We start from the raw sequence: 26,380 nt of genomic DNA, 5'->3' as shown, positions 1-26,380 counted from the left end.
TCAAGCTCTTTATAAATGGTATAAGAGCCGTCCACTCTCAAGTGTTGAGGTACGTGAGATTATGGAACTAAACCATGGGTACTCGTAAACATTTGCCCAGGGGCCATAAAGTATGGCATGTGGTGAGACCGAGGGACACACTGTGGCGGTAGGGGGTCCTGGGTGCGCCAAGGATTGTGTAAGGAGGTCTAAATAAATATTATATAAACGGGCAAGCATTTATTTGCAGGTTAACTAAAGTTAAGTGGTGCAGGAGACCAAAGTAGTTACTTCATTCAACCTGCAAATAAATGCTAGCCGGTTTATTTAGCATTTTTTCTGAATATTAGTGCTCAGCAAGTAAACAGCAGCTAGTGCTACTGTTCACCAGCGGGGCCACATGTAAAGGTCAAGAGGGCCGCAAGCAGCCCCCCGGGCCGCACTTTGAGTATCACTGAACTAAACTATGCACGTATTTCAAAGCAGCTAACGCCCAGACACACAAATCTACAATTTGAGTGCTTTTAAAAACTATAAGTAAGCACAATAAAATGATATTCTACACACCTCTGATAAGGTTTTTTTCTGTATTAAATGTTTTGGCATTATTTCAACATTAACGCGTAAACATGCAAATGCTTTTAACAGTGTATTATTCATGTTTAGGTTAACAATAGCTAATGTAATGATGTGTTTAGAACGGCTACTTTTTGGTAGGTGAGTAAGGTGCTCTCTTTATGGCAGAACTAATACCAATTTGCTATTTTACTTATATGACTGTGAATGATTTGAACTTGGTTTTTACTAAAGCCAATCATGTAATGATCATTGTTTGATACTAATTTGTTTTTGAACTTGTAAACCTTTTTTTTTTTTGTTTAAGTCTGTTTTATTTTGAAAGTTAACATCCATGGCAGGGCCATCCAAACACAGCGTTAAGCCTACAACCCCATATCAGGGCCGGCCGCGTAGAAACGACATTCAGAGCATTGGTTTTACGCGTAGAAACAGATTTACACAGCGCCTTGCCTACAACCCCAGCGGGCCGGCCGCGCGGCATGACAGAAGCTGCGGTATCGATGTGGCACATAAGTAACCCAGATCACAGAGCCACTGGGAATGGACTAACGGTCAACTAGCCCAACACTCAAGGGCGGCCCAACGGGGCTCAGTGAACATGCAGAGAGTTCGAAAACAGAGACGAGGAGAGAAAAAAGTGAAAGAGAGATAGGAGAGATGAGAGGTAGAGAAAAGACAGGGAGGACGGGGTGTGGGTGCGTCATGAGGGGGGCCAACAGGGAGGGGACATCCCATGTAGCTCCAGCGTTGTGCAAGATGCCTAAGGGAGTAGCCTGTTGGGATCTGAGGGGACGATAGCGTCGTCAAAGAGGTGCAGGGTTCTGAGCTTGGTAGGCATGTGGCGCGTGTGTTCGATTGAGCAGAGGTAGCGCACTAGGGGCCGCCAGACCGCCCCAAAACGCATGTCGTGTGCATGCACTCGCGCTGTGAGAAGTTCCATCGCTAGGATGTGCCAAAGCCGTACAAACCAGGCTGCTTTGGGTGGGGCTTCGGGTCTCTTTTAGTATAGGGCTACAAGCTGCTTGGCCGCCCCAAGCATTTGGAGCATCAGGATCCAATCGCTGCGGGTGAGCGCCTTAAGGGTGGCAGGTCTAATACCAAGTAGAATTGTGCTTACGGCTTCAGGTAGGGGAAACGCCAGCACCCGCCTAATGTGGCTGAGAACCTCCTTCCAAAAGATGGTCAGGATCGGGCACGCCCACCATATATGTATGTAAGCCACGGATGCAGACTGACACCTCCAGCACTTAGGGGAGACCGCGGGGAACATCTTATGAAGCCGTAGGGGCGTGTAGTACCATTGGGTCAGAAGTTTGTAGGCATTTTCCCTTTGTGGGATGCTCTGGTATATCTTGGGGATATCCCTCCAGAGCCTGTCCCACTGCGAAGGTTCAATGTCCGTGTCCACCGCCAGCTGCCACTGGCACTGATATGGGTGAGGGGGCACAGATAGTGGATGTTGCAGGATGTGGTAAATCTGAGAGATTAGCCCTTTTGATCCCCTAAGGGAGCGCACCAGTTTTTTGAAAGGGGTGAAGTCTTGTGTGGCCGCCTGGTGCATATCCCCTTCAGAGACCCAATGTCTCAGCTGCGCATATTGTAATCGCGCCTCTGGCGGCACGCGGAACTCCTCCCGACAGTGGTCAAAGGTTTTAAGCGTACCCACGTCGTATAGATCACAGATCACCCTGCGTCCATTTATCAAATGCTCGAGATTGATGGCCCGGTGGAAAGTGCGGGTTCCCCACTAAAGGGGTGTGCGGAGACGGAAACGTGGTGAGTCCCTTGGACACGGCTACGCTGTCCCAAATGTCCAAGACCGTCCTCGTAGGCACTGCTATATAGGCACTTTTGGAGCGGGCTGTCCGGTGTTACCACGCTAGGTCTCAGATAGTGCGCCCCGTTACTGCTCGGTCCATTTGTAACCACCCTTTCTCGCTCTCACGCGCTGCCCACTCCACCACAAAGCGGAGATGAGATGCCCAGTAATAGTGCGTCAGGGCAGGCTAGACCCCCCCTATCCTGCGGTGCCATGGGGACCATCTGAGAGAAGCGGGACCGTTTTCCGCCCCATATGAAGGACGTGAGTTCACATTGTAAACTCCGTATACAGTGGAGCGGGACCGGGGTGGGAAGACATTGAAACACGTATAACATTTTGGGAAGGATCGACATCTTAACAGCATTAAGTCTACCCAACCATAACAACATCAGGGGCTTCCACCTTCGCAGGTCCTCTAAAACCGCTTTCTGGCATTCCCGCCAGTTCACCGACGACCATGTATCCAAAGAGGGGTTCAGAAGAAGACCCAGATATCGGACATGGTGTTCGGCCCACTGGTAGGGCGCCGCATCTCTCACAGAGGGTATCTCCTCTTTCGGTATGGTAAGATTAAGAGCCCAAGATTTATCATGATTGATCTTGAGGCCAGAGACCCTCTCATAAAGACAGAGCACCCTATGCAGGGCCGGAAGAGACTCCCGCGGACGCGTAAGAGTAAGTATCAGGTCGTCCGCAAACAGTGCCACCTTATTGTCCCGTCCGCAGTGTACGACTCCATGGATACCCGGCTCCCGGCGTATCATCTCCGCAAGGGGCTCTACTGCGAGAGCAAAAAGCAGGGGTGAGAGGGGGCACCCCTGTCTTGTGCCCCTGTGGATAGGCAGCGATGGTGTTAGGCGGCCATTGACCCGAATCCTGGCCTGTGGGTCCATGATCCTTGTAATCATCTTCGGGCCCAGACCAAATTTGTGAAGTACCGCCTTGAGGAAGGTCCAGTCCACCCGGTCGAATGCCTTCTCCGCATCCAACGATAGGAGGCAGGCCAGGATTTTCCAGTGGTGCACCTTCCCCACGAGATGCGCAAGCCTGCGAACGTTATCCGCACCCTGTCGGTTACGAATGAACCCGGCCTGATCAGGGTCCACAAGCCCCGGCATATAAGGGTCGAGGCGTTTGGCGAGGAGTTTGGCATATATTTTAAGGTCAGAATTCAATAGAGCTATAGGACGATAAGATGCACACTGTGCGGGGTCCTTCCCAGGTTTCTGTATCAACGCAATCTCCGCCATACCCATGTCGGGGGACGGTCCCTCACTGTCCGTAAAAGAGTCGAACAGTCTCAGAAGGTAGGGCCTAAGCTGGGACTGGAAGGTGCGATAGAAAGACAAGGGTAGGCCGTCTGTTCCGGCCTTTTCCCCAGGGGGAGGTCTCTAATTGCCGCCGTGATTTCCTCTATTCGGTTATAGAGTCCTCCAGCTCCGCCGCACACACCGGGTGCAGCGGTGTCCCTTCATAGTTGTCAAGGACAGCTGCGATTGCGTCTGCCGGGACGGTCTCCTTCCGGTACAGAGCGGTATAGTAGCCCATGAAGGCTTCCTGTTTACCCCTCTCCAAGACAACCCTGGACCCGTCCGGAAGCTGGACATTTGCTATGTGGCCCTTAGCCGCACGTGTTAGCAACCTCCCCACCAGCAGGCGCCCCACTTTGTCTCCTCCCTCAAAATATCTCTGCTTCAGTGCCAGCAAAGAGTGCTCGGCCTTGTTGGTACGTAGAAGCCTGAGTTGTCCCCTGAGGTTAGCCAGCCTCCATCTGGACTCCAGTGTCGGACGTTCCCGATCTCGTATCTCAGCACTCTCAATGTCCTTCGTCAGGTTAGCCTCCAACTTGCAGGCTTCGCGCCTCCGCACTATTGTTGGGGAGGTGATGTGCCCCCAGATCGTGGCCTTGAAGGCATCCCATACCACCGGGAAGGGCGTCTCCGGGATGTCATTGCAAAGAAAGTAAGAATCTATAGCCTCCTGAATGCTTTCAACATCCGCGGCATCTCGAAGGATGCTCGGTGGCAGAGACCAACGTGTCTCTCGGGTGGGGGAAGCAGTCGGGTACTGCAAGAGCAGCTCGACATGAGCGTGATCAGACAGTGATATATCTGATATGGAGGCCCCCAGGGTATCCCGTACCAGATCGATCGAAGTAAACAAGAAGTCTATGCGGGAGTATGATCGGTGGGCATGTGAGTAAAAGGATTAGTCCCACAGCCCCGGACAATGGTAGCGCCACGCATCAATTAACCCTAGCTCCGCAATCTGCGTGCGTAGCGCAGAGGACATTGCTCCGGTACCGCTGAAGGAAGCATCGCTACGGTCCATGTCCGGATCTCAGACTAGATTAAAGTCCCCTCCCAATATCAAGGACGGGTCCCCACATGAAATCTGCTCCCGCAGAAGCGTCTGGAGCTACCTGTCCTGCATCTGGTTGGGCGCGTATATGTTACAGAGGGTAAACTGACGACTCCCCAAGTGCACCGTGACTTTAAGAGAACGCCTATCACCACCCCGGAAGGGCTTTGTATCCCCCCGCCTGAAGCCAGCCCTGCACAATATGGCCACTCCCGCTGTTTTAGTGTCAGCAGCAGCCCAAAACTGGAGAGGGTACATAGGATGTGACATGCGCTGCGTGTCTGCCTGCAGCAGGTGGGTTTCCTGGAGGAATAGGATATCCGGGTGTTGCTGGAGAAGGTAGTGCCATACCTGCCTACGCTTATTGGGGGAGTGTAAGCCCTTAACGTTAAGTGTTAGGACTTTCAAAGGTCTGCGGAAGTTCACAGCCATATCGCGCAGCAATCAGGGTTCATCCACGCTTCCCACTCCCACCATTGTGAGGGAAAGGATATAGGGGCAGCATCCCCCTTCCCCACCTGCCCAGAAGATTGCAGCCGCCCGGTCCCCACCCCGTCGCACACGAGGAGGAGAAGAGAGAGAAGAAAGAGAGCCAGAAAGGAGAAAAGCAGAGAAGGAAAAGACACAGAAAAAAAGGGAAAAGCCCAACAAAGGCAGAGCGCAGGGGAACAGAGAGCGGCCAAGCTGGCCACAAAACATAGTGTAACCTTAACAGCCAACAGGGCTGCACTACTCTGACCCTCGTACAGGGCATCCTACACCCAAGGGTTTGGATACTCTCAGGGATGTCACTCCCTTAGGGACAGTCTGGGGTGGATCCGCAGTAGCCTCACAGCTCTATCCACAGGGAGCTCCCTCTACCTCCACCCTCTCAACCAGGAGCCAGGGCATAGGGTGACATAGGCTGCAGAGTACCACCCACCGGAGTGAGTGAAGCCCGCCGTGGGAGTGGGCAATCTGTTGCACGGGGAGAGCCAGTCCGCTGATCATGGTGTCAAGGGGTGCGAGACAGATTCCTCCCGGTCTCCCTCCAGGGATTTGATGTGCGCAATGATGTCCTGCTTGGCCTGGGAGGTCGACCGCTCGTCTAGCGGGGGCGTGCGACGATGACGCTGAACAGTGGTCCAGGTCGGCCTGGCTGGTATCCGTTCCTGTTGCCGTGAGCGGGATGGGCTAGTCGGCGGTGATGTTGGCACCTGAATGAGCTGCGCCGCCTCCGTGAAGGTCCGTATCACTCTTCTTCTGCTCTCCCACTGGAATATGAGGGCAAAGGGGTGGACCCCCTGGTAAAGGATGCCCAAGGAGCGCAACTTCTCTGTCACTGGCTTTAAGGCTCGTCGACGCTTCAGGGTGTTGGGCGCCAGGTCCTGGAATATCTGTATCTTGTGCCCCTGGTAGCGGAGGTCCTGTTTGTCACGGGCTGCATTCCAGATGGCTTCCTTCTCAGTAAAGAAATGGGCCCGTGTCAGTATGTCGGAAAGGAGGCCCGGCTGCCCCGGGGGCCCAGAGACTCGATGCGCCCGATCCAAAGTCGGCGGCGAGGCATTTTCATCACCCCATACCTCGTGAAGGAGCTGCGCTACAAACGTTAGGATGTCCTTCCCCTCTTCTCCGATGGGAACTCCCCGGATGCGCAGATTGTTCCGGCAGCTCCTGTTCTCCAAATCCTCCTGTTTGACTTGTAGCTCAATATTCTGCTCCTCCAGAACCGCTAGACGCTGCCATAACTGCTCCTGATCCTCCGTGCGCGCATCCATCGTTTTTTCCAAGCCCATCTACCCGGTCTCCTAAGTCCGTGACTTCCCTCCGAAGTTCCGTCACGCAAGTGTGCACCTCGGTTCTGAGGGAGCCGATCTCCGTCTTGAGTTCTGCCATGAAGGAGGCCATAAACGCCTGAGTGACCGGCAACGAGTCCCCTGCCGCCTGGGAGGAGCCCTCAGAGGCCGTTAACGCCCCCGCCTTGCCCCACATAGCCACAACAGAATTGTCCTTGGAGGCCGCCGCCGGGTCCGCCTTGCCCCCTCTGGAGCGCATCATCGCTAGCCCTGCAGTGGTTCGGAGGTAGTCGGAGAGTGTGCATCAGATGTGGGCCGGAGCCTCAGTCCCAGAACCGTATGTACGGTGTCAGGCCCCAGCACCCTGCCCGTCTGCTCACTGGTACACAGGCAGGAGGGCCCTTTCTCCAGACCGCCCCCCCCCCCCTAGAGGACGCCAACAGGCAGGACACAACTGTCGGAGGTGGTGACGCTACCCCCCAAGGGCACAAACCGTGAACGGAGTGGAGCCAAGGCTGCAAAACGGGGCGCAGTGGAGATACCTAACCCACCTCAACAAGCAAGGATGGAGCTTAGGGGGCCGTATGAAGTCAGTCAATGCAATAAGTACAGCAGGCCGCCCATCCACACCACCCCAAGCCAGCTCACGCTGCCCCCCAATTAGCAACCCCCAAACAGGTGGAGAGCCCCCCGAGGCTTAGGACAGAGCATGTGTCGCAGGGCAGGTAGTCTCAGCAACGGGGAAGGGTCCATACAGATAGCCCCCAACAAGGCGCCAACGCAAGAGGGGGGGGTATACCCGCCTCTCCACTGCCTTCCCAAAGGCCTTCCGCAGCAGTAGCGTCTCTGCACCCCCTGTAATGGCCCATGTGACGCAGTCTCAAAGTTCGCCCAGCCCCCGGGCAGACAGGGCAAGCGCCGCGGGCCAGGTCCACCGGGGTGGGGTGCTCAGGGGCTGCAGGTCGGGCACTAGATGAAGTCAAAGGCCGCCACCCAGGACACCCCCGTGCCAGTGCCTAAGAGCAGGTTAGGGCCCGCAGCAGGAGCAGAGGCCACCATATGGAGGTGAGTGCCAACCCACGGCAGGAAAGCAGGCAAGATGTCGGGGAGGAGCACGCACTCCCACTCCCCTCTCACCTGAGTTGACCACCTCCAGCGCTGGCAGCGTCCAGGCCGCAGCACCTCCAGCAGGACGGGGGGAGAGGGGGAGACAGCCCAAGTCCAGCTCTGGTCCCTGTTGTCCACGCACTTCTCCAGTCGGTAGATCACAGGCAGCCCCCGGGGGTCAGGGTTTCAGGTACCTCCACCCCGCTCACCTCTGGGACTCCCCAGCAGGTCCGCAGGCCCGAGGAGGCCGCAATCTGCGCCGCGGCAGACAGGTCCCAAAATGGCGGCTCCGGCCTTCACTCCGGCTCGCACTCCCCGCCGGACTCTCAGGGGGGCACCACAAGACGGGAGACAGCCGCACTGCAGGCCCTCCGCCAGGGGCCCGCACTCACAGGGGGGTCCGCAAAAACCACCAGGATGCGGCAGTCTCCCCACACCTTTGCCACCACAGCGGGGCCCCTCCAGGAACCAGGGCCGCCCACGATAGAAGGCCTCAGTCGGGGGTCCAGCGCAATGCCCCCGATACCCTCTCACTGCCAGTCGGCGCACGTCAGGGGGGGAAAGTCCTCCTTCCCAGTTTCAGCCCCCCCGATGTCTGGCCGCGACCACAGGCTCCCGCCGTCACCCAGGAGCCAAGGCAACTCCGCGTCTGCAGGGCTCCAGTCACCGCCGAAGCACCCCTCGCAGGAATGTCTCTGCGGCCGCCGGCACCGGTAGGGCTTTGCAGGGCGCGATTCCGGAGCCGTCAGACCACACATAAAATGGCGGCTCCCGCCTCCGGGCCGCAGCGCTTCCCCAGTCAGCCTCACACCGGGGACACCACCAGACCGAAGTGCACCACACCTCCGGGTCCGCAGTCCTCCGCAGATGCCTCTCACCCCGGGGGGGCCGATATAAGCACCCCAGCTCTGCTTTTAGAGGCCCAAAACAGCAGTGGAGGACCGGAGCTCCCACAAGGCGCGTCCTACGGCATCTCCAGTAAGGCCACACCCCCACTTGTAAACCTTTTAAACTTTATGACTTGAAGACTTAACCACTCTGTCTTTCTTGTGGAGCCTAATGTGATTCATTTTATTTAAATGCATTGATTTAATGACTAGCCTCAGTCGTGAATTTCGATTAAGCCCAGAATTTCACGAAGAAAAGTGCAAAGACCTAAAATTGGGAAAAAAGTGCTCATCATTCAAAATCGCAGAAACATTTGAACTGTTTTAAAAACATATTGTCCTTAACCCCTCTAGAGTAGGTTATAGCCAATGGGCGAAACCCAAAGTCCCTCCCCGGTGTGCGTCTGTTGGCCATTGGCTGACACTGAGGAGTGCTGAAAAGAATCCTCTGGTGCAAACACCAGAGGGATTCCATTTTTTTGTTAAAAGGAGGCAGTATGCTTCCCTGTCAGCCCACCCCCTCCTCCTAACCCTTCTATGATAGCAGCACGCTGCAAGGGGCACACAGTCCTAGTTTCCCAACAGAGCGAGCTTGAGGAGCAGGTAAGCTCCCTCTCCCACTCCGGTGGGGAAAAAAGGCCAAAAAGGCCTCCCCAGGTTTCAGGGAGCCTCATTTGAAAGGGGAGAGCCTCCCCTTTCAAACAAGGCCTTTCTGAAACTGTTTCCTGATTGTGGATCGCAGCCGTGCTGCAATCTACAATCAGTAATCAACTAGGTCACCAGGGATCTTCGTTTGGGCCAGTGGGCCCTTGTGGTAATTGCCCGATACCCCCTGGGGAAAAATATATTTTTTTTTAAATGCTGTTTTTCCTCTGGGAGCGCAATTGAGGGGAATGTATATACATTTTATTACAAAAACCCCAAAAAATTGAAACAATCCTTGTGGTAATGGCTCAATTACCCCCCCCCGGTATAAATAAATTAACGGCCTTCCTTGTTAACGGGCCGACCCCCTTTGGCCTCTATATTTATTTGGAAATGTGTGGTTCTCTAGTGGAGCCACATATTTAAACATAAAAAAGGTAGTGTTGAAATCAGAGGAAGAGGTGGCCCGAGCGGTAACTCCGGAGGCCCTTCACCTTGTGAGGCTGCGGCAGGATGAGTTCAATGGCATTGCCAGGGACAGAGCTAAGGCGCAGAGTAGAGAGGTTCAGAGTAGGATACATGAACACGGCGATGAAGCAGGAAAGTTGACAGCTTGGTTGGATAAACTGGAGTGGGCGTCAAGATTAGTGCCGGAAGTGCAGGTGAAAGACTGCAGAGCTATTCCAGACCTGCAGGCCATAGCAGATACATTCGCAGATCACTATCGTGAGGTGTATAGCATGTCGGGCAGATTCACTGAAACGGAAAAAGGGGAGATGATTAGGGATATTATGCTACCCACGTTGTCGGGTGACAATATATCTGGAATCCCCGCTAACGGACGATGTAGTAGCCCTGGCCATCAGAGGTGTACGTTTAGGGAAAGCTTTGGGACCTAACGGGATCCCTATTGAGCTCTACAAATTGAGGCCGAATGCGCTTGGCCCTCACCTCCGTTCTATGTTTGGAAAAAGTAAGGAGAAGGGGCAGCTACCATATGACCAACGGGTAGCAAATGTCGTGGTCATCCACAACAAAGGCAAACCCAGAACCAGTTGCGCGTCTTACAGGCCCATCTCACTGCTTAATGTAGAGCCCAAAATCCTTGCGAAATTGCTAGCAACGCGGTTGGCAAAAGTCATCACCACTCTGATACACCCAAATCAATCGGGCTTTATGCCCCACCGCAATACGGCCCTTAATTTGCGTCGCTTGCATGAGGTGCTGGGGAGGACCCCGACGATAATGGAGTCGGCAGCCCTGGTATCTTTAGACGCCACCATGGCATTTGACATGGTTGAGTGGCCGTATCTGTTTGCAGTATTAGACAAACTGGGCTTTGGTCCGGAATTTACGGGCTGGATACACCTCCTGTACTCCGATCCGATGGCCCGGGTGGTGGTAAATAATCACAAGTCCCCTGACTTCCACCTGAGCAGGGGCACCGGACAGGGGTGTCACCTATCTCCGCTTCTTTTTGCTTTGGCCCTGGAGCCGCTTGTGGCAAGGGTCACACAGGACTGGTCAATACGTGGAATGAGGTGGTCTTTGGAGTGGGAAGATAAGATCTCCCTGTACGCAGACGACATTCTGCTCTATCTCACTAATCCGAGAGGATCGCTGATGTGCCTCCTGGAAGTACTGGCAATCTTTGGCAGATAGTCTGGTTTTGCGATAAACTGGTCTAAATCGGAGCTGTATGTTCTCCGAGGCGACATACCGGCTATTCCAAATGCTTGCCCGATCCAAATTGCCCGTGAAGGTTTTAGATACTTTGGTACCTATATAAAATTGGATTCAAAACTCCGTTACGCTAACAATCTTAACCCTCCCTTATTGTGACTTAAGAGTGATGTCTCTCATTGGAAATCCCTTCCGCTCTCCTTGCTGGGTAGAGCAGTGCTTTTTAAAATGATGGCTCTGCCTCGGTTCTTGTATGCTCTTCATAACACGATGGATCCAGTTCCAGCGTCTTATTTTAGAGAAATCGAGGGTCTCCAGAGACAGCTCCTTTGGAAAGGTAGCGTTTTCAAAATTAAACCTCAATTTGTATGATGGAGTAATTGGGTTGCCTGACCTTAAAAAATATTACTGGGCGTCCCAGCTTGCGGCTATCAATCACTATCACTAGGTCTATGGTCAGCTAAATGATCCGGGATTTGCCATAGATCGGTGGCAGCTTCCCGGGGGAGAATATACCAGAGCGCTATATGCTGGGCCCCGTAGGTTTCCGTTGACTGGACCCACGGTGCACGCCGTTCAGATTTAGCATACAGTCAATAGGCACCTAAAGGGGGAAAACAAGCTTACACTGGCTAACCCGCTCTGGAACTCGGAGAAATTAGGAAGCCTCTGGAAATCCAAAGGTTTTGACAAGTGGGTCTTATCGGGATCTAGAGAATACCGATCAGTTGAGGAAGTAGCGGGGATAGACGATTAGCTAGAATTTTCGCATATATTTTGGAGCACTCTAACTGTTGATGATTGTTCCTTGACTCTCTTTGGAAGTTACTATGAATATCGCTGGGATCAGTAATGAAAAAAACGCCACAGTATGGATAAGTTGCTTCATTAAAAAAAAGAATTATGGAGACAATAAAGTTAAGGAAATCTAAATCAACAGGATACCTGGCAATGAATTGAGTGATATCATACAAAAAGGAATAAGCGCAGCAAATTCTGTTTTCTTATTATGATGTTTTTTGGCCATTTTCTTTAACAGGGTGGCTCCTATAGTTCTGAGTGAAGATTCTTCTGCCTATGATGTGTGAATGATCTAGATAGTTCGTTTCATCAGTAGCATGATAAACGATTGCTTACTAGACTAATAATATTAAATACTACATCCTGATTTATTTGTAGAGCTTTGAGACATATCTTGCGGAGAATAAACCACAAGATGAGATGAGAATCAAATATTCAGTATTGGAAATTATCTTTTGTTACAGGTATTTCAAGGTTATTTACACAGTTTAGACAAAATGATGAGAGGCAATACAAATGAGTACAGTAATGAGTCAATGAACAATAATGATTATTTCACAGGTTCTGTTTGTTGTGCGTTGCAAATTCTTTATTTTGTATATTCTTTTCAGTTTGGTACAGCCAACGCGTAATGCCCTAGAAAGGGCTTCTACAGGGCAAGATAATACAGTAAGCACAGTTTGAGTGTTCACAGTTCGAAATTCCAGTAGCGGAAGCGTCAATAACGTCCCGTGGTCACTCAAGTACGTGCCACTTCAGTATTCTGGTATAGATTGTAATTAATTCTGTTATCTCAGTTGCCTCTGACGTTTCCAAGTCTTTAAGGTCTTCCAGTTCCGACAAGTCCTCCCCCGTGTACGGTACAACGTATATGTGTATATCAGACTCAGGTATAGTGCAATAAGTTTCGATTCTATGGGATCTTAGTCTTATCTCTCTGTATTCTACGCCTCCTTCCTCGCTGTTCCCTTCCTTCCCTTCCCCCACTTGATCATCTCAAAGCTCTGTACTATAAAAGTCTTCAGAGATTGAGGATGTCGAGAGGAAGACCATATTGAGTTACGAACCGATCCTGAGAGGGACCTTTTTTATCAACTCTTGAGTCCGACAAAAACACTGTCCAACATAGAAGACAGAAGCATTGTTCTAACACAGTCTAATAGATGTGAGATATATGCAACAGTAAATAAAGACAAAGTTAACTTACCTTATCTTCTTTCCTGAAACTGCAGGTTCTCCAAAGACACTAAAAAAGACAAAAAAACATAGTATTACTTCACTTTGCCACATACCCAATACCATAGCATACTTTTGTTAGGGCGTATGCAAAACTTTATTGTTGGAGGACCTGCTGGGCCATTGTCAGTATAAAAGTAATTTCCAGAAACTAGAAATGTACCTGTACCTCTCTCAAGAAGCATACATTCACATAGTAGCCCCTGCAGCTTTCTGTGCAGGTGTGCTCCTTGTGAAATCTCATATTGCTATCATCAAGGTCACTGGAATTATGCTTAAGAGCACCAAATTATCGGACTGCGTTGACTAAATTATGCGGTATAATGAAGCACTGTTTTTTCATAATATTAGTTCATTAATTTTTTTGATTTGTAAACTTGTGAACAAGTTGTAAAACTCTTCGACTAAACCAGCGGCACAGTATACATTGCAGAATCTGTTTGAAGGATTCTTGTATGTATTGCTTACAGACTGCCTTATTGAAGGTCCCAAGATTCCACGGTTTCTAGGGAAGTATAGTCAGACGACATTTGTTCTTATGAGACCCGAAGACTAACTACAGGCTGAAAGCTAAAAATGTACCTTTACCTCTCTCAAGAAGCACACATTTACATAATAGCCCCTGCAGCTTTCTGTGCAGGCGTGCTCCTTGTGAAATCTCACAAAGCTATCATCAAGGTCACTGGAATTATGTGTATGAGCACCAAATTATCGGACTGCGTTGACTAGATTATGCGGTATAATGCAGCACTGGTTTTTCATAGTATTAATTCATTCATTTTTTGGATTTGTAAACTTGTAAACAAGTTTTAAAACTCTTAAACTAAACCAGCGGCACAGTATACATTGCAGAATCTGTTTGAAGGATTCTTGCATGTATTGCTTACAGAATGCCTTATTGAAGGTCCCAAGATTCCACGTTTTCTATGGAAGTATAGTCAGACGACATTTGTTCTTATGAGACCCAAAGACTAACTACAGGCTGAAACGTTGACATTCCCTCCCTAAACTGCTTTCAAAACATGTTGCGTTCCACCAGGAGAGACCGTATATGAACACACAGGAGCTCTACTTAAAATGAGATGCGTCCATGTTGCGTTTTAGGCCGTTTCCTGTCACGGACACCAGGCCTACCCACACAAGTGAGGTACCATTTTTATCATGAGACTTAAGTGAATGTCGGGTGGATGGAAGTGTGTGGCTTCCCGCAGATTCCAGAACTTTCCATCTTGGAAATGTGAGTCAAATGTGTTTTTTCAGTCAAAGTTTGAGGTTTGCAAGGCATTCTGGATTAAAAAACCTGGTAAGAGCCATGCAAGTCACCCCACCATGGATACCTCTAAGTATCTAATTTTCAAACTTGTACATGTTTGCTAGGTTTCTCTAGGTGCTAGCTAAGCTAGGGTCCAAAATCTAAAGCTACCCACATTGGAAAAAAATGGTTTGTTTTCAGTGGAAAAATGTGATACATCCATGCTGTGTTTTGGGCCGTTTCCTGCAAGGGCACTGGGCCTACCCAGATAAACAAGGTAGTATTTTTATCAGGAGACTTGGGAGAATGTTGGGTGGATGAAAGTTTGTGGGTCGCCACCGATTCCAGAACTTTCCATCAGAGAAATGTGAGGAAAAATAGTTTTTTAGTCATAGTTTGAGGTTTGCAAGGGATTCTGGGTACAAAATAACCCAGTGAGAGCAAATCAAGTCACCCAACCTGGATATCCCTAGGTGTCTAGTTTTAAATAATGTATGTGAAAAAATTCCTAGGCAGTAGCACAAAGGAAAACATGTGACATCAGATAACACCAAGAAAAAACCATATAAAATAACAATGGATAGTACCATCAATTTAATGGACACATTAAAAAACACAAAATAAATTCATACAGTTTATGACAGGTATAAATTGTGTATTGACAGAGCATTAAAAACATGAGTTTACATACATCAAAACCAACAATAATCATCAACATATACAAAAAGCCTAACAGTTTTAATTAAAATATCCAAACATAGTGGCGATAAGCATCGACGCGCGTTTCAGCGTGGAAAACGCCTTCTTCAGGAGCCACAAAGGGAAAGATATGTATAAAATCTGGAACATATATATATAAAGAAAAAGGAAAGAAAAAACACCATCATCAAATTATTTCATTACGGTGTTACACATTAAACGTTATACAATTCTTTTCAAATTACAATAACATTTTTATATAAACACAAGAGGAATTTTCTGCTGTCATCTAGATTCCTATATATTACATCATGTTTTCTAAAGGTAACATAAAAATTGACCTCATATACAGTACAATGATAATAAGTACTCAGCGCATCAGATACGTAATAAACAAACAAAGAATGAAATAAAAAGGAAAAAAAGATTAGGAAAAAAGGGGCATAAGAAATTTAAGCTAATTATCAAAACGTTATTTATGTTTAGGGTATATATATTGTGGGGCTAGCAGGATTATGTTCGCCACAGCAATTGAAAATGGTAATTCTAGTATCATACTCTTTACCACAGAATTAGGATTATATCAATCCCTGCTCTCTGCAAATACGAGGAATTAAACGGAGGGATTTCTTAACTTCAACGACTCAGTACCTGAGAGTGAGTTCGACATTATCATATCATTGTAATTTTTAAATGAAATAAGTGTTTATTTTTCATGTGGTCAATGAACTATTGCATTTGGGAACTGATTAGGTAAATAGGATATTACCATTTTCAATTGCTGTGGCGAACATAATCCTGCTAGCCCCACAATATATATATACCCTAAACATAAATAACATTTTGATAATTAGCTTAAATTTCTTATGCCCCTTTTTTCCTAATCTTTTTTTCCTTTTTATTTCATTCTTTGTTTGTTTATTACGTATCTGATGCGCTGGGTACTTATTATCATTGTACTGTATATGAGGTCGATTTTTATGTTACCTTTAGAAAACATGATGTAATATATAGGAATCTAGATGACAGCAGAAAATTCCTCTTGTGTTTATATAAAAATGTTATTGTAATTTGAATAGAATTGTATAATGTTTAATGTGCAACACCGTAATGAAATAATTTGATGATGGTGTTTTTTCTTTCCTTTTTCTTTATATATATGTTCCAGATTTTATACATATCTTTCCCTTTGTGGCTCCTGAAGAAGGCGTTTTCCACGCCGAAACGCGCGTCGATGCTTATCGCCACTATGTTTGGATATTTTAATTAAAACTGTTAGGCTTTTTGTATATATTGATGATTATTGTTGGTTTTGATGTATGTAAACTCATGTTTTTAATGCTCTGTCAATAGACAATTTATACCTGTCATAAACTGTATGAATTTATTTTGTGTTTTTAAATGTGTCCATTAAATTGATGGTACTATCCATTGTTATTTTATATGTTTTTTTCTTGCTGTTATCTGATGTCACATGTTGTGCTACTGCCTAGGAATTTTTTCACATACATTGTTATCCCTGTCCTAGGAGTTCTGTTGACGCTACTATTCAGGGGGTCCTTGTTTTTTACAATTCTTATTAGTTTTAAATAATGTACAGGTTTGCTAGGTTTCCCGTGATGCCGGCTGAGCTCCCCTCACTGAAAAAAAAGATTCCGTTTTAGGTGGACAAATGCGATACGTTCATGTTGGGTTTTGGACCATCCCCTGTTGCAGGCACGGGCCTACCCTCACAAGTAGGTACCATTTTTATCAGGAGACTTGGGGGAATGCCGGGTGGATGGCAGTGTGTGGCTCTCTGCAGATTCCAGAACTTTCCATCAAACAAATGTGTGGAAAATGTGTATTTTAGTCAATGTTTGAGGTTTGCAAGGAATTCTTGGTAAAAAAACCTTGTGAGAGCCACGCAAGTCAGCCCACACTGGATACATCAGAATGTCTAGTTTTAAAAAATGTACTGGCTTGCTAGGTTTCCCTAAGTGCCAGCTTAGCTGGGTTCAAAATCAACAGCTACCCTACTTGTAAAAAAGGGTCCGTTTTTGGGGAAAAGTGAGAGGCTTCCATGTGGTGTTCTAGGCCATTTCTTTTCGCTGGCACTAGGCCTACCCACACATGAGAGGTACCATTTTTATCGGGAGACTTGGGTGAATGCGGGGTGGATGGAAGTTTGAGGCTCCCCACAGATTTCAGAACTTTCCATCATAAAAAATGTGTTTTTTATTTAAAGTTTGAGGTTTGCCGGGGATTCTGGGTAAACTAAAACTGGTGAGAGCCGTGCATGCCACTCACCCTCGATACTCCTAGGTGTCTAGTCCAGGTCAATAAGCTACAAAATAACTGGTAAACTCCAGGAATGCCTATTATTTCATTGCTATCTTCTTGTTTGCCAGGAGCAAAGCAAGGTCCATTGTTTAAATTGTTGCTCAGTGCTTCTTAGCCCCACAAATCAATCCACCGAACCGTCACTTTCAAGACTAAAGCTACTACTTCTTACCAGTAATTCCTAATCATGGGGCATTGCCACAACATATCATAAAGGTTTGCCATATTTACGAGGCATCTAGGGCAAAGGTTAGGTACTTCATTGAACATTTTAATAATCCGCTTAGCCGACGTTAGCCCTGTCAGCCTTCTTGTGGGAATCAACAGAAATTAGCGTTAGCATGAGCTGAAGCCATTTTGGTTGTGGCACCCATTTTGTTAGCCATGTGATTCTGCCGTCTTCTCTGTTGCTTCCCTTTCTATTCAGCTTGAGTCATCAACTGTAGTTAACTCCTTCAGTACTGAACCAGAGCACTGTATAAGCTCAGAAAGGCCTGTAGCTGCAAGAATGCACCTGTTTTAGAATGTAACTGTCCATCATGTTTACTGATGTAAGCAAGTTCTGTCTTCCCTCCACTTTGCTAAGTGATATTTGTTTGACCATGTTAGTCGAAAGCTACTTCTGTGTATGCCTGTACCTTCCATTTGAGTCTCCATGCTTATTCTGCAACAAACTGTGTATAAAAGACCCATGGTCTGGCATTCAAGCCACTTCCTCCTGGAACACCAGAGGGTGTAGTATGGACGTGGTCTCATTCATGAGTGAATAAACTTGTTATTTGATATTCCAGCTTCGGTGCCAATCTCTACTTTGTTAGTCTAAGGACCCGTGGACAGAGAAGGGTGAACCCCTGTACCGGTGGGCCCCTAAAAAGGCTAATTTTCACAAACTGGAGCCCGACTCATGGGGCTCACCGGAGACGCGGTCGCCAGAAGGAGTGTCTTGACGGAGGAATAGAATATTGCTAAGGAGGTACCCTGCATGAGGAGACCCTTGTCTTTGCAGACCGAAGTGACTTTTCCGGTTTTCCCGATCTGACCCTCCAGGTGGTGGCCGGTCCCAACAGATCTCCTTTGGCATAAGTATTGCAGTGGCCATTAGGTCAACCCAGAACTTGGCAGGTGGAGGCTGGAGACTTTTGTCATTTAGTAAAATTCGTAAGTAGTGATAAGGAGCGCTCTTGAGTGTTCCTCCAGGCCACTTGGTAATTCGGTCTCTTCTTGCAAAGGCTTGGGGGTTTTACCCTATCATGTTTTGGGTGGGTCTACGGACCCCTGGGTGGGTCTACGGACCCCTGTAATAGGCATGCCTTATGATTAACACTGTGCCAGACCAACTGGTAATTCGGCGTATTTTGGAAAAGGTCTGGGGCTAGAGCCTGTCTTCTTTGGTAAGGTCGCTGAAGTGACACTCTTGATTTTGGATTTGCTTGGCCAAGATTCTGGTTTTGCTTGTTTATTTATTGCGCTAAATAAAGACAGGTAATGAGGAGATTTTTGTCTCTACTTTTGATATACTTGGTATAAAAACTATTTGACAATGATATAATATTTTACTATAATACTTTTGGCATGCCTGCTCCTAGCACACTTCGTAGAATGTGTTGATGTCTTGGAGGTACCCATATGGATCTAGACTAGAAAGTAGTCAGCCAGCTCCCCTAGAGGGACACCTAATAGGTTTATGTATATTAAATATGGTATTTCTTCCATAATGTATAGTACACTGTGGAACAAATATACAAAAAAGGATCCTGATCTGCGATGGCCAGTAAATGGGTCATTTGATTTTAATAGGATTCAGTATGTTGAGCAGTGTCTGTTTGGACGAAAGAGTCGACAAGATATGTTTGATTGTGAACGAATGTGGGGATTTTCTCCTTATGGTATTTGCTTGATGAACATGGAACAGTCTTTGGTTGTTTACTTGTCTTGGTGCAGTCTCTGGAGACCTCTTTTGTTTGAAAATATGATTTACAATTGGTTTGGTATGAGTACAGTCTGAGGGCTGCCTCTTGTTTTTGTCCTGGTGTTTATTTTTGGTTTGATTGTGTGTTTGAGTGTATATGAGGTTTGTGGACTGACACCGGTGGCAATGCTTGTGAAGTACTTGTTTGAGTGAGTACCGACTGTGCTCTTTGTGTAAGGATGGCTTGCCTTAGCAAGCTGTGTTGTGTGTTATGTGTGTGTGGCCCCTTCTTGAAAATATCTGGAATGAGCTCAATTTGATTTGTTGTTGTCATTGTGTTCTACAGATGCCATTGGAAGAATTACACTTTAAATTTCAAAGAATTAATTATATAAAATATGTTAAGTAGCTGCACGCTACTATGGAAAGTAAAGCAGTAACAAAGTATAGAAGTGTGAACATTCAATTATAATATTGCCACAATGATAAAAAAAAGATTATTAAAACTCGAGGCAGAATTGCCTAGCATTCCATATAAAAAGAGAAAATGTTATCTCACAACAAATAAGGCGCTTTGAGACCTTTGGGTATTGCTAGAGCTATATAATATTAAAACTAACTTTAACTGGAAATAGGCACTCAATAGGGAAAAGTAGGCTTCACAGAGAAAAACAAATTTGTGTGTTTTACACAACTAGGACTTAACAACATTAAAAATAGATGCCCAGCATTTTGTTATTACTGTCTTCCAGCTGTGCAAAATGTTACAGCACTATCCTTAGATGCATCATATTAAATATTAAAAGGTATTCACATTATATGAGTAATTGGTTGCTGCTAAAATAAAAGCGTACTCCTTTTACCACACTGCAAACGATAGATTTTGACTGGCTTGGAATGCCTGTTTTTTAATAGAATGAACTGAGCCTCATTCCCAGCATCAGAAAGAGAGCTTTTAACAGCTGCTCAAGCTGTCTGTCCAAAGGAAGCTGTCTGTCACAGTAGAGGGAGGTAATGAGTGGTTTATCAACTTTTTTTGGGTTTCTGTGAGGACATTAGAATACAGCACATTGCTGTCATATTGGAAACAGATAGCATCACAAGGGGCCCTGTGCCATTAATTGTCAGACAGGATTTATCAGTCCTAGCGCACAATGCCTTCTCTCCTGAAAAAATACAGAAGCTAACACCTGTCAGTCATAAAACACAGCTAAATAAATAAGACAGGGTTTACCCAGGCACAAGCTACAAATAAACACTGTGGCAACTAGGTTTTAAGTTAGTACTAAATGGCATAAAAGCATGTGCATTAAAGACTACTAATTTTGAAAGTTAGAAATACAGCTTCATTATTGCGGATAAAAGATAAAGGATAAAAGTAAGGACTTTCTTTCCTGTTGCTTTCCTAAGAAGTACATTTGTGGATCTGATGGTAAATAATTACTACTTTCTAAAGGGTGAAATAAACTTTCTATGTTCCAGTAAAGCTTCTGTGCTTCAAAAGAAGTTTAGTAAGAGTTATAAATAAATGCATTTAAAAACAAAAAGAAAGGAAGGAGGCCTGCTTTTCATATGCAGAAACAACAGGGTTAGAGATCATTATTAGAAAAAATGACAACATGTAAAAAAGTATTAAAAGTCATTGCACTAAATTGTTTTGCATTATTATGATCTTTTATAATGTCTAATAACACTACTGTGAAAATTCAATAATATTTAGCAATGTAGAAAATTACCCTGTGCAAATTGTGCATTAAGATTTCAATGTTTAAATGGTTAAATATATTATGCATCACAATTAAAAAAGGTGAATATTAGATTCTGTAACAATGACAATATTACTGTATCCTAGTGACAAACTTAAAATATGATTTCTAGTATGGCCAAATGGCTGCAGTCTCAAATACAATTAAAAGTTATACAAAAAGAGTAGCTCGAGACATGTGAATTACATCGCACGCCTTAATGCAAAATAGTTCTGGGTGCATCATGGCATTCTGAAAACTAAAATTTTGAGCCAGTTCTTTTGGTCCTAGAAAGCACAGTGCACGAGAATAAAAAATGAAGAGCAAAAGTTACATCCTACCTTTAAAATATCAGCACACAGGCACGGATCAGGGTGTCATGCTTCTCAAAGAGTTACTTTGAATTGTGATGGCCACATGGGGATAACTTTGCTCAGACAAGGGACAACAGGTTTAAGGGTCAGGTGCCAAGTTTTGTATTTAGCAGACTAGCACTGATGAATGCAAAATGCCCACACAGGAGGATTCATTTCTGGCAGGCTTGCTCTGGCACTTCGATCTTTGAAGACCTTCCGAAGGAGGGGGCCAGAGCGTAGAGAGAGAGAGCAGCTCTGCCATGCATACAGAAATAATTATGTAAATTTAAGGCGGCTGTGCTAGGGCTAGAGGAGGAGGCAATAAAATACATTTTGCATTCATGCGCGATCATGTTAAGCAGCACAATAGCTAAAGGAATTGGTAGTTGGTCATTGGATTAATGTTTTTTAGTTAGCTCAATGTGCTTGTACAGCAAAATTTACAAAGTGGTCAGTCCAATAGTGTTGGACATGGCCTCCTTGGTATGGATTCCCCAAGCTATTTACCTCCTACAAGTCTGCCCAACTGCAAAAGGGGGTAAGGATGAAAGGATGGGTAGAATAGACTGATGTTCCCTTATTTGACCTTTAAGGGGAACTATATGTTGGTGGTTTTTGTTCCAAATTCCCAGGTGGCAACACCATTATTGTTTATGTTATTACAGGACTATATAAGTCAAAGAGGCATCAGGAGTCCCTTATTAGTTAGTCTATGTAATCGAGCTGACAGCCTTTGCTAGAGCTGGTGAATAGGTTTCTCCTCTGAATATGATATTACATGGCCCAGATCGTGAAAAGTATGGTGCATATGGTTCACAATGCTAGGAAAGATGCCCATATGCTGATAGCACATATTTTTCAGAACAAAATGTTATTTTGCTGATTTTCTTGTCTGTCACAAACAAGTTCTGCTGGAAAATTCATGTACCTACTAGGTTATGTTTAATTTATCAGTTATTCATGTAATATGGATCACTGTTACATTCACAGTTTCAGAGTTTTACACTACACCTATGATATGAGAGCATGGTCATAAGCGCAAAACATGGTGGTTCTTATGCAAGGAAAATAATTTTAGAGGTGTCTGCAGTTTTGCACAATCGTGAAGGTTCACAAAGTAGAAGCTGTATCGTGATTTCTATGACTTATTAAGTACAAGTTTGTTAAAAAGAATAGTTGTTTCGAATTCTTTTTTCTTTGAGGTTCCTCAGATGAATAATATAGGGGCGTTTCTGAAATTGAATATCCTCTTTTGATTGATTATTTGTGTTTTGTCTAAAGATTTCTGTTCTGTTCACTAACAGATAACTGCTGCCCTACAACCATTAAAAAATCAAGTGGAGAGTGGATCACTTGATACTACAGCACCAGGGTTCTTTAGAGACCTTCTTAAAAAAACCCTCATACATGCACGTAAGCGATGTGGTGGTATATCTTGATTCTCCACTGTTATACGTAGCGTGGGTGCATCATCATAGGGTTTTTAAATAGTTGTATGCAACCTCCACCCGGAGGTAACCACTGGCATTGTAGCAGTGTCCAGAAATAGTGCTCCCATAAATAAATTGTGAGTCTAAAAAATCCTTGGATAAACAAAAGAAATCTTTAATAAAAATAAATGATTCAAGAATTATTTAAGAGGAATTCTGTATAGATGTGGATCATGTAACCAGATCCGCTATACATAAATTTGGTCAGGATTGTTCGATATGTTTCAGTCCCACTATGCCCAGCCGGGTCTAAGGGGCTTTCTTCAGGACCGAGATGTACGTTTAAAATAATTGCACAATTTGTGTAGTACAGCAGTGGTTCAGTTCTCCACCTTATATTTTGTGAGGTCAGTAGTACCTCCAACCAAAGAAAAAATAAAATACTATACATTTAAAGATGGTTCTTATATATGGTTTTTTACCTTATATGCTTGGCTAAAATTTTTGGGAACACTAATTTAGTGATAGAAAAATACTGTGAACACATTACTGAGGGTGTCAAGTTCGTCTCATCTGTCACGAATTGATGTAAAACAGGTTTTATCTCAAATTTGAGGTGGTGAAAATTTAGTTCAGCGCGATTTCCTAAAAATATTGTTGTTTGCGATAGATTAGTAGTTGTGAGCAATACAGTATTGCACAGGTGGCATAACTGTAATTCCTAGATTTAAATAAGTGCCCCTTTTATAACATCTCTTCTGCCAATAAACTCATCATTTTTATATATCTACCCGAGTAAATATATAAAAATGATGAGTTCATTGGCAGAAGAGATGTTATAAAAGGGGCACTTATTTAAATCTAGGAATTACAGTTATGCCACCTGTCCAATACATTATTGCTCACAACTACTAATCCATCACAAAAATATTTTTAGGAAATCGCGCTGTTTTAATAAATCGCGCTGAACTAAATTTCCACCATCTCCACCTTAAATTTGAAATTAAATCTGTTTTACATCAATTGGTGACAGATGAGACGAACTTAACACCTTCAGTAATGTGTTCACAGTACTTTTCTATCACTAAATTAGTGTTCCAAAAATTTTTAGACAAGCATATAGGGTAAAAAAACATATATAAGAACCATCTTTATATGTATAGTATTTTCTTTTTTCTTTGGTTGTAGGTACTACTGACCTCACAAAAATGTAAGGTGGAGAACTGAACCACTGCTGTACTACACAAATTGTGCAAGTATTTTAAACTTACATCTCGGTCCTGAAGAAAGCCCCTTAGACCCGGCTGGGCATAGTGGGGCTGAAAAATGTCGACCAATCCTGACCAAATTTATGTATAGCGGATCTGGTTACATGATCCACATCTATACAGAATTCTTCTTTAATAATTCTTGAATCATTTATTTTTATTAAAGATTTCTTTTGTTGATCCAAGGATTTTTTAGACTCACAATTTATTTTTGGGAGCACTATTTCTGGACACTGCTACAATGCCAGTGGTTACCTCCGGGTGGAGCTTGCATACAACTATATAAAAACCCTATGATGATGCACCCACGCTACATATAACAGTGGAGAATCAAGATATACCACCACATCTCTTACATGCGTGCATGAGGTTTTTTTAAGAAGGTCTCCAAAGAACCCTGGTGCTGTAGTATCAAGTGATCCACTCTCCACTTGATTTTTTGATTATACAGCCTGGAAGCTGAGTGGATCCATACATTCTACCTCCCCCCTCTGATTTATGAAAGCCCTACAACCATTGCCAGAGGGGCCAGGATATCCGATCTAACCAGGGGACTAAGTGCAAGTCTAATTTGGAGCCGAGGTGAAGGGACCCACCCCAGTGTTGATGGCCACTATAACAGCGTTGAAGGTGGAAGGCCGGAAGAAACGTGTACCCCTACCGCTGTTGAATAATTCTTGGGTGAAAGACGGGGTAACAAATCAGGATGGAGATCTGATTCTTCACTTTTTTCCAGTTCTGACGCCTAGCTAAGAGAGGCACAGACCGATAACAAGAGCAAGGAGGTTTTGCCTGAGGGGACCCTCTCTGAAACAAGGGTTGCTTCAGATATTCCAGTTTCTGTGCATCAGGTCTCTGAAAACAAGTCTGCACCTTTGTTAATAAGGGGGTGCCTGGGCACACTATGTACAAAAGAGCAGTGCGCCAGCAGAGTAACACAGAAGTTAGGGAAGGACTTGAGTTCAGGGTACAGGTGCTGTGTCTCTGGTGCCTGTTAGATTAGAGTGAATAATACTGGTGCACTGCCTGAGACACTGGACAGGATCGTTGAGGGTATTTGCCCTGGAGGGTGATTTCCCATGACCCCGTTTGGTCCTCCTGGTCCCCCAAAACAAAGATTGTTTTTGTTACAATATGTGTACTAGCTTTAATATTCATATTTGGAATACTGTTTTTTCTGCAAGAAAAATATCTTGTACACACTTTGATAAGTACTACTCCGCCCTCCCTCGAACATATTGGTACTCTAGCTCTCATAAAGAAGAACACCGTAAGGTCTATCAAGATAATGTTTTTATTTAGACATTGCATCAGAAATGTGCTGTTGGCTATTTCCAAACTGAATAAGAAAGCCACTGAAATACATCAGAGCCCTGGAACTTGGAATTGGACTGGGTAGTTTTGGGATTTGCTTCCTGCTTGTGGTCAGAAAATATTGACAGTTCTGTTTGTGATAATAAGCCATTATTTTCTCCTGCTATCTGTGTGTTCATTATGGCCCAATGCTCTGTTCCATTTGTGCTTCTACCTGTACCTCATGTATACCAACCAAACAAGGCAGAAACAGATCCTTTTGGGACCCCCTGATAAGGCCTGGGGGGTCAGGGGCCCTCTACCCTGCCCCCTTTTCACGTTCCCCACTATTACATGTCACTCTCTTCTGAAACTACACAAAATGGCGGCGAGAGGGTGTATCAGAGACAGACAGTGAGAGAAAGGAGGCAGGAGATGAAGAAGAGATGTCAAATACACATTGGAGAAAATATAGTGAGAGAAGGGAAGTAACTATGAGTAAACTTACTATGTAACATAAAAATGTTGCAGTCTATACTATAAGTCTTACTTTATTCTACAATCACTTCGCTATTACCTCATAAATTACAAATAAAAATTAATAATGTCTTAAACAATTTTTAATTTCTAAATATAAATTTATTCTTCTGAATTTTCATAATTTAAAAGAACTAATAACATGTCTTCATCAGGAATTTCCTCTTCAATCACATCTTCAGGAATCTCCTCATCAAAAGTCTGCAAAGTTGTTTTTTTTTTGTAATGTTTTTATTTCATCGTATCAGCATGAGAAAACAACCACAGATATCACATTTTGTACAATTATACATTACATACAGATTTTCCACGACAACCTCGTGTTCCACAGATAGAATAGCACTTAACATATCATGACGCATCAAGATAACAGTGATATGGCATGTTTGTTATTCGCCTCATACAACTAGGACACCTACATCCTCCCACCGCTGGGGCTCAGACAGGCAACGACTACTGTATAACCAAGTTTACCACTGCACATATTGCTCTTGAATTTCAGATCTTTGTTTTACTATAGCACCCTCTCTTATATTCCTCCCCATCACTCTCTCGCCGTGCCGCCAGATAATCAACCAGTGGTTGCCAGTAGTCCTTTGGTCGTGAGGTCTGGGGCAGCTCCTCCTCATACACCCCCATCGTTTCTTTACAATATACCATATCTGTGAGCCAGTCTTTAAATCTAGGCGGTCTT

General features: G+C 45.2%; 1 protein-coding gene across 2 annotated transcripts in view; it reads right to left on the bottom strand.

Moving 5' to 3' along the window:
• CLYBL (citramalyl-CoA lyase) overlaps positions 1-26,380 on the bottom strand; it is a 2,321,716-nt gene that overhangs the window by 1,758,472 nt on the left and 536,864 nt on the right. For both annotated transcript variants that reach the window (XR_013599874.1, XM_078657618.1), the window contains exon 3: positions 12,847-12,885. Coding sequence is in view for 1 of the 2 variants with exons in the window: in XM_078657618.1 (XP_078513744.1) it covers positions 12,847-12,885 (39 nt within the window). In the remaining variant the exon portion in view is untranslated. The remainder of the gene's footprint in view (positions 1-12,846; positions 12,886-26,380) is intronic.

This window comes from Lissotriton helveticus, chromosome 8, assembly GCF_964261635.1.
Source record: "Lissotriton helveticus chromosome 8, aLisHel1.1, whole genome shotgun sequence".
In the NCBI taxonomy this organism is placed as follows: domain Eukaryota; kingdom Metazoa; phylum Chordata; class Amphibia; order Caudata; family Salamandridae; genus Lissotriton; species Lissotriton helveticus.
The sequence above is the reverse complement of the archived record's forward strand: the minus strand, read 5'-3'. Positions and strand labels throughout refer to the sequence as shown.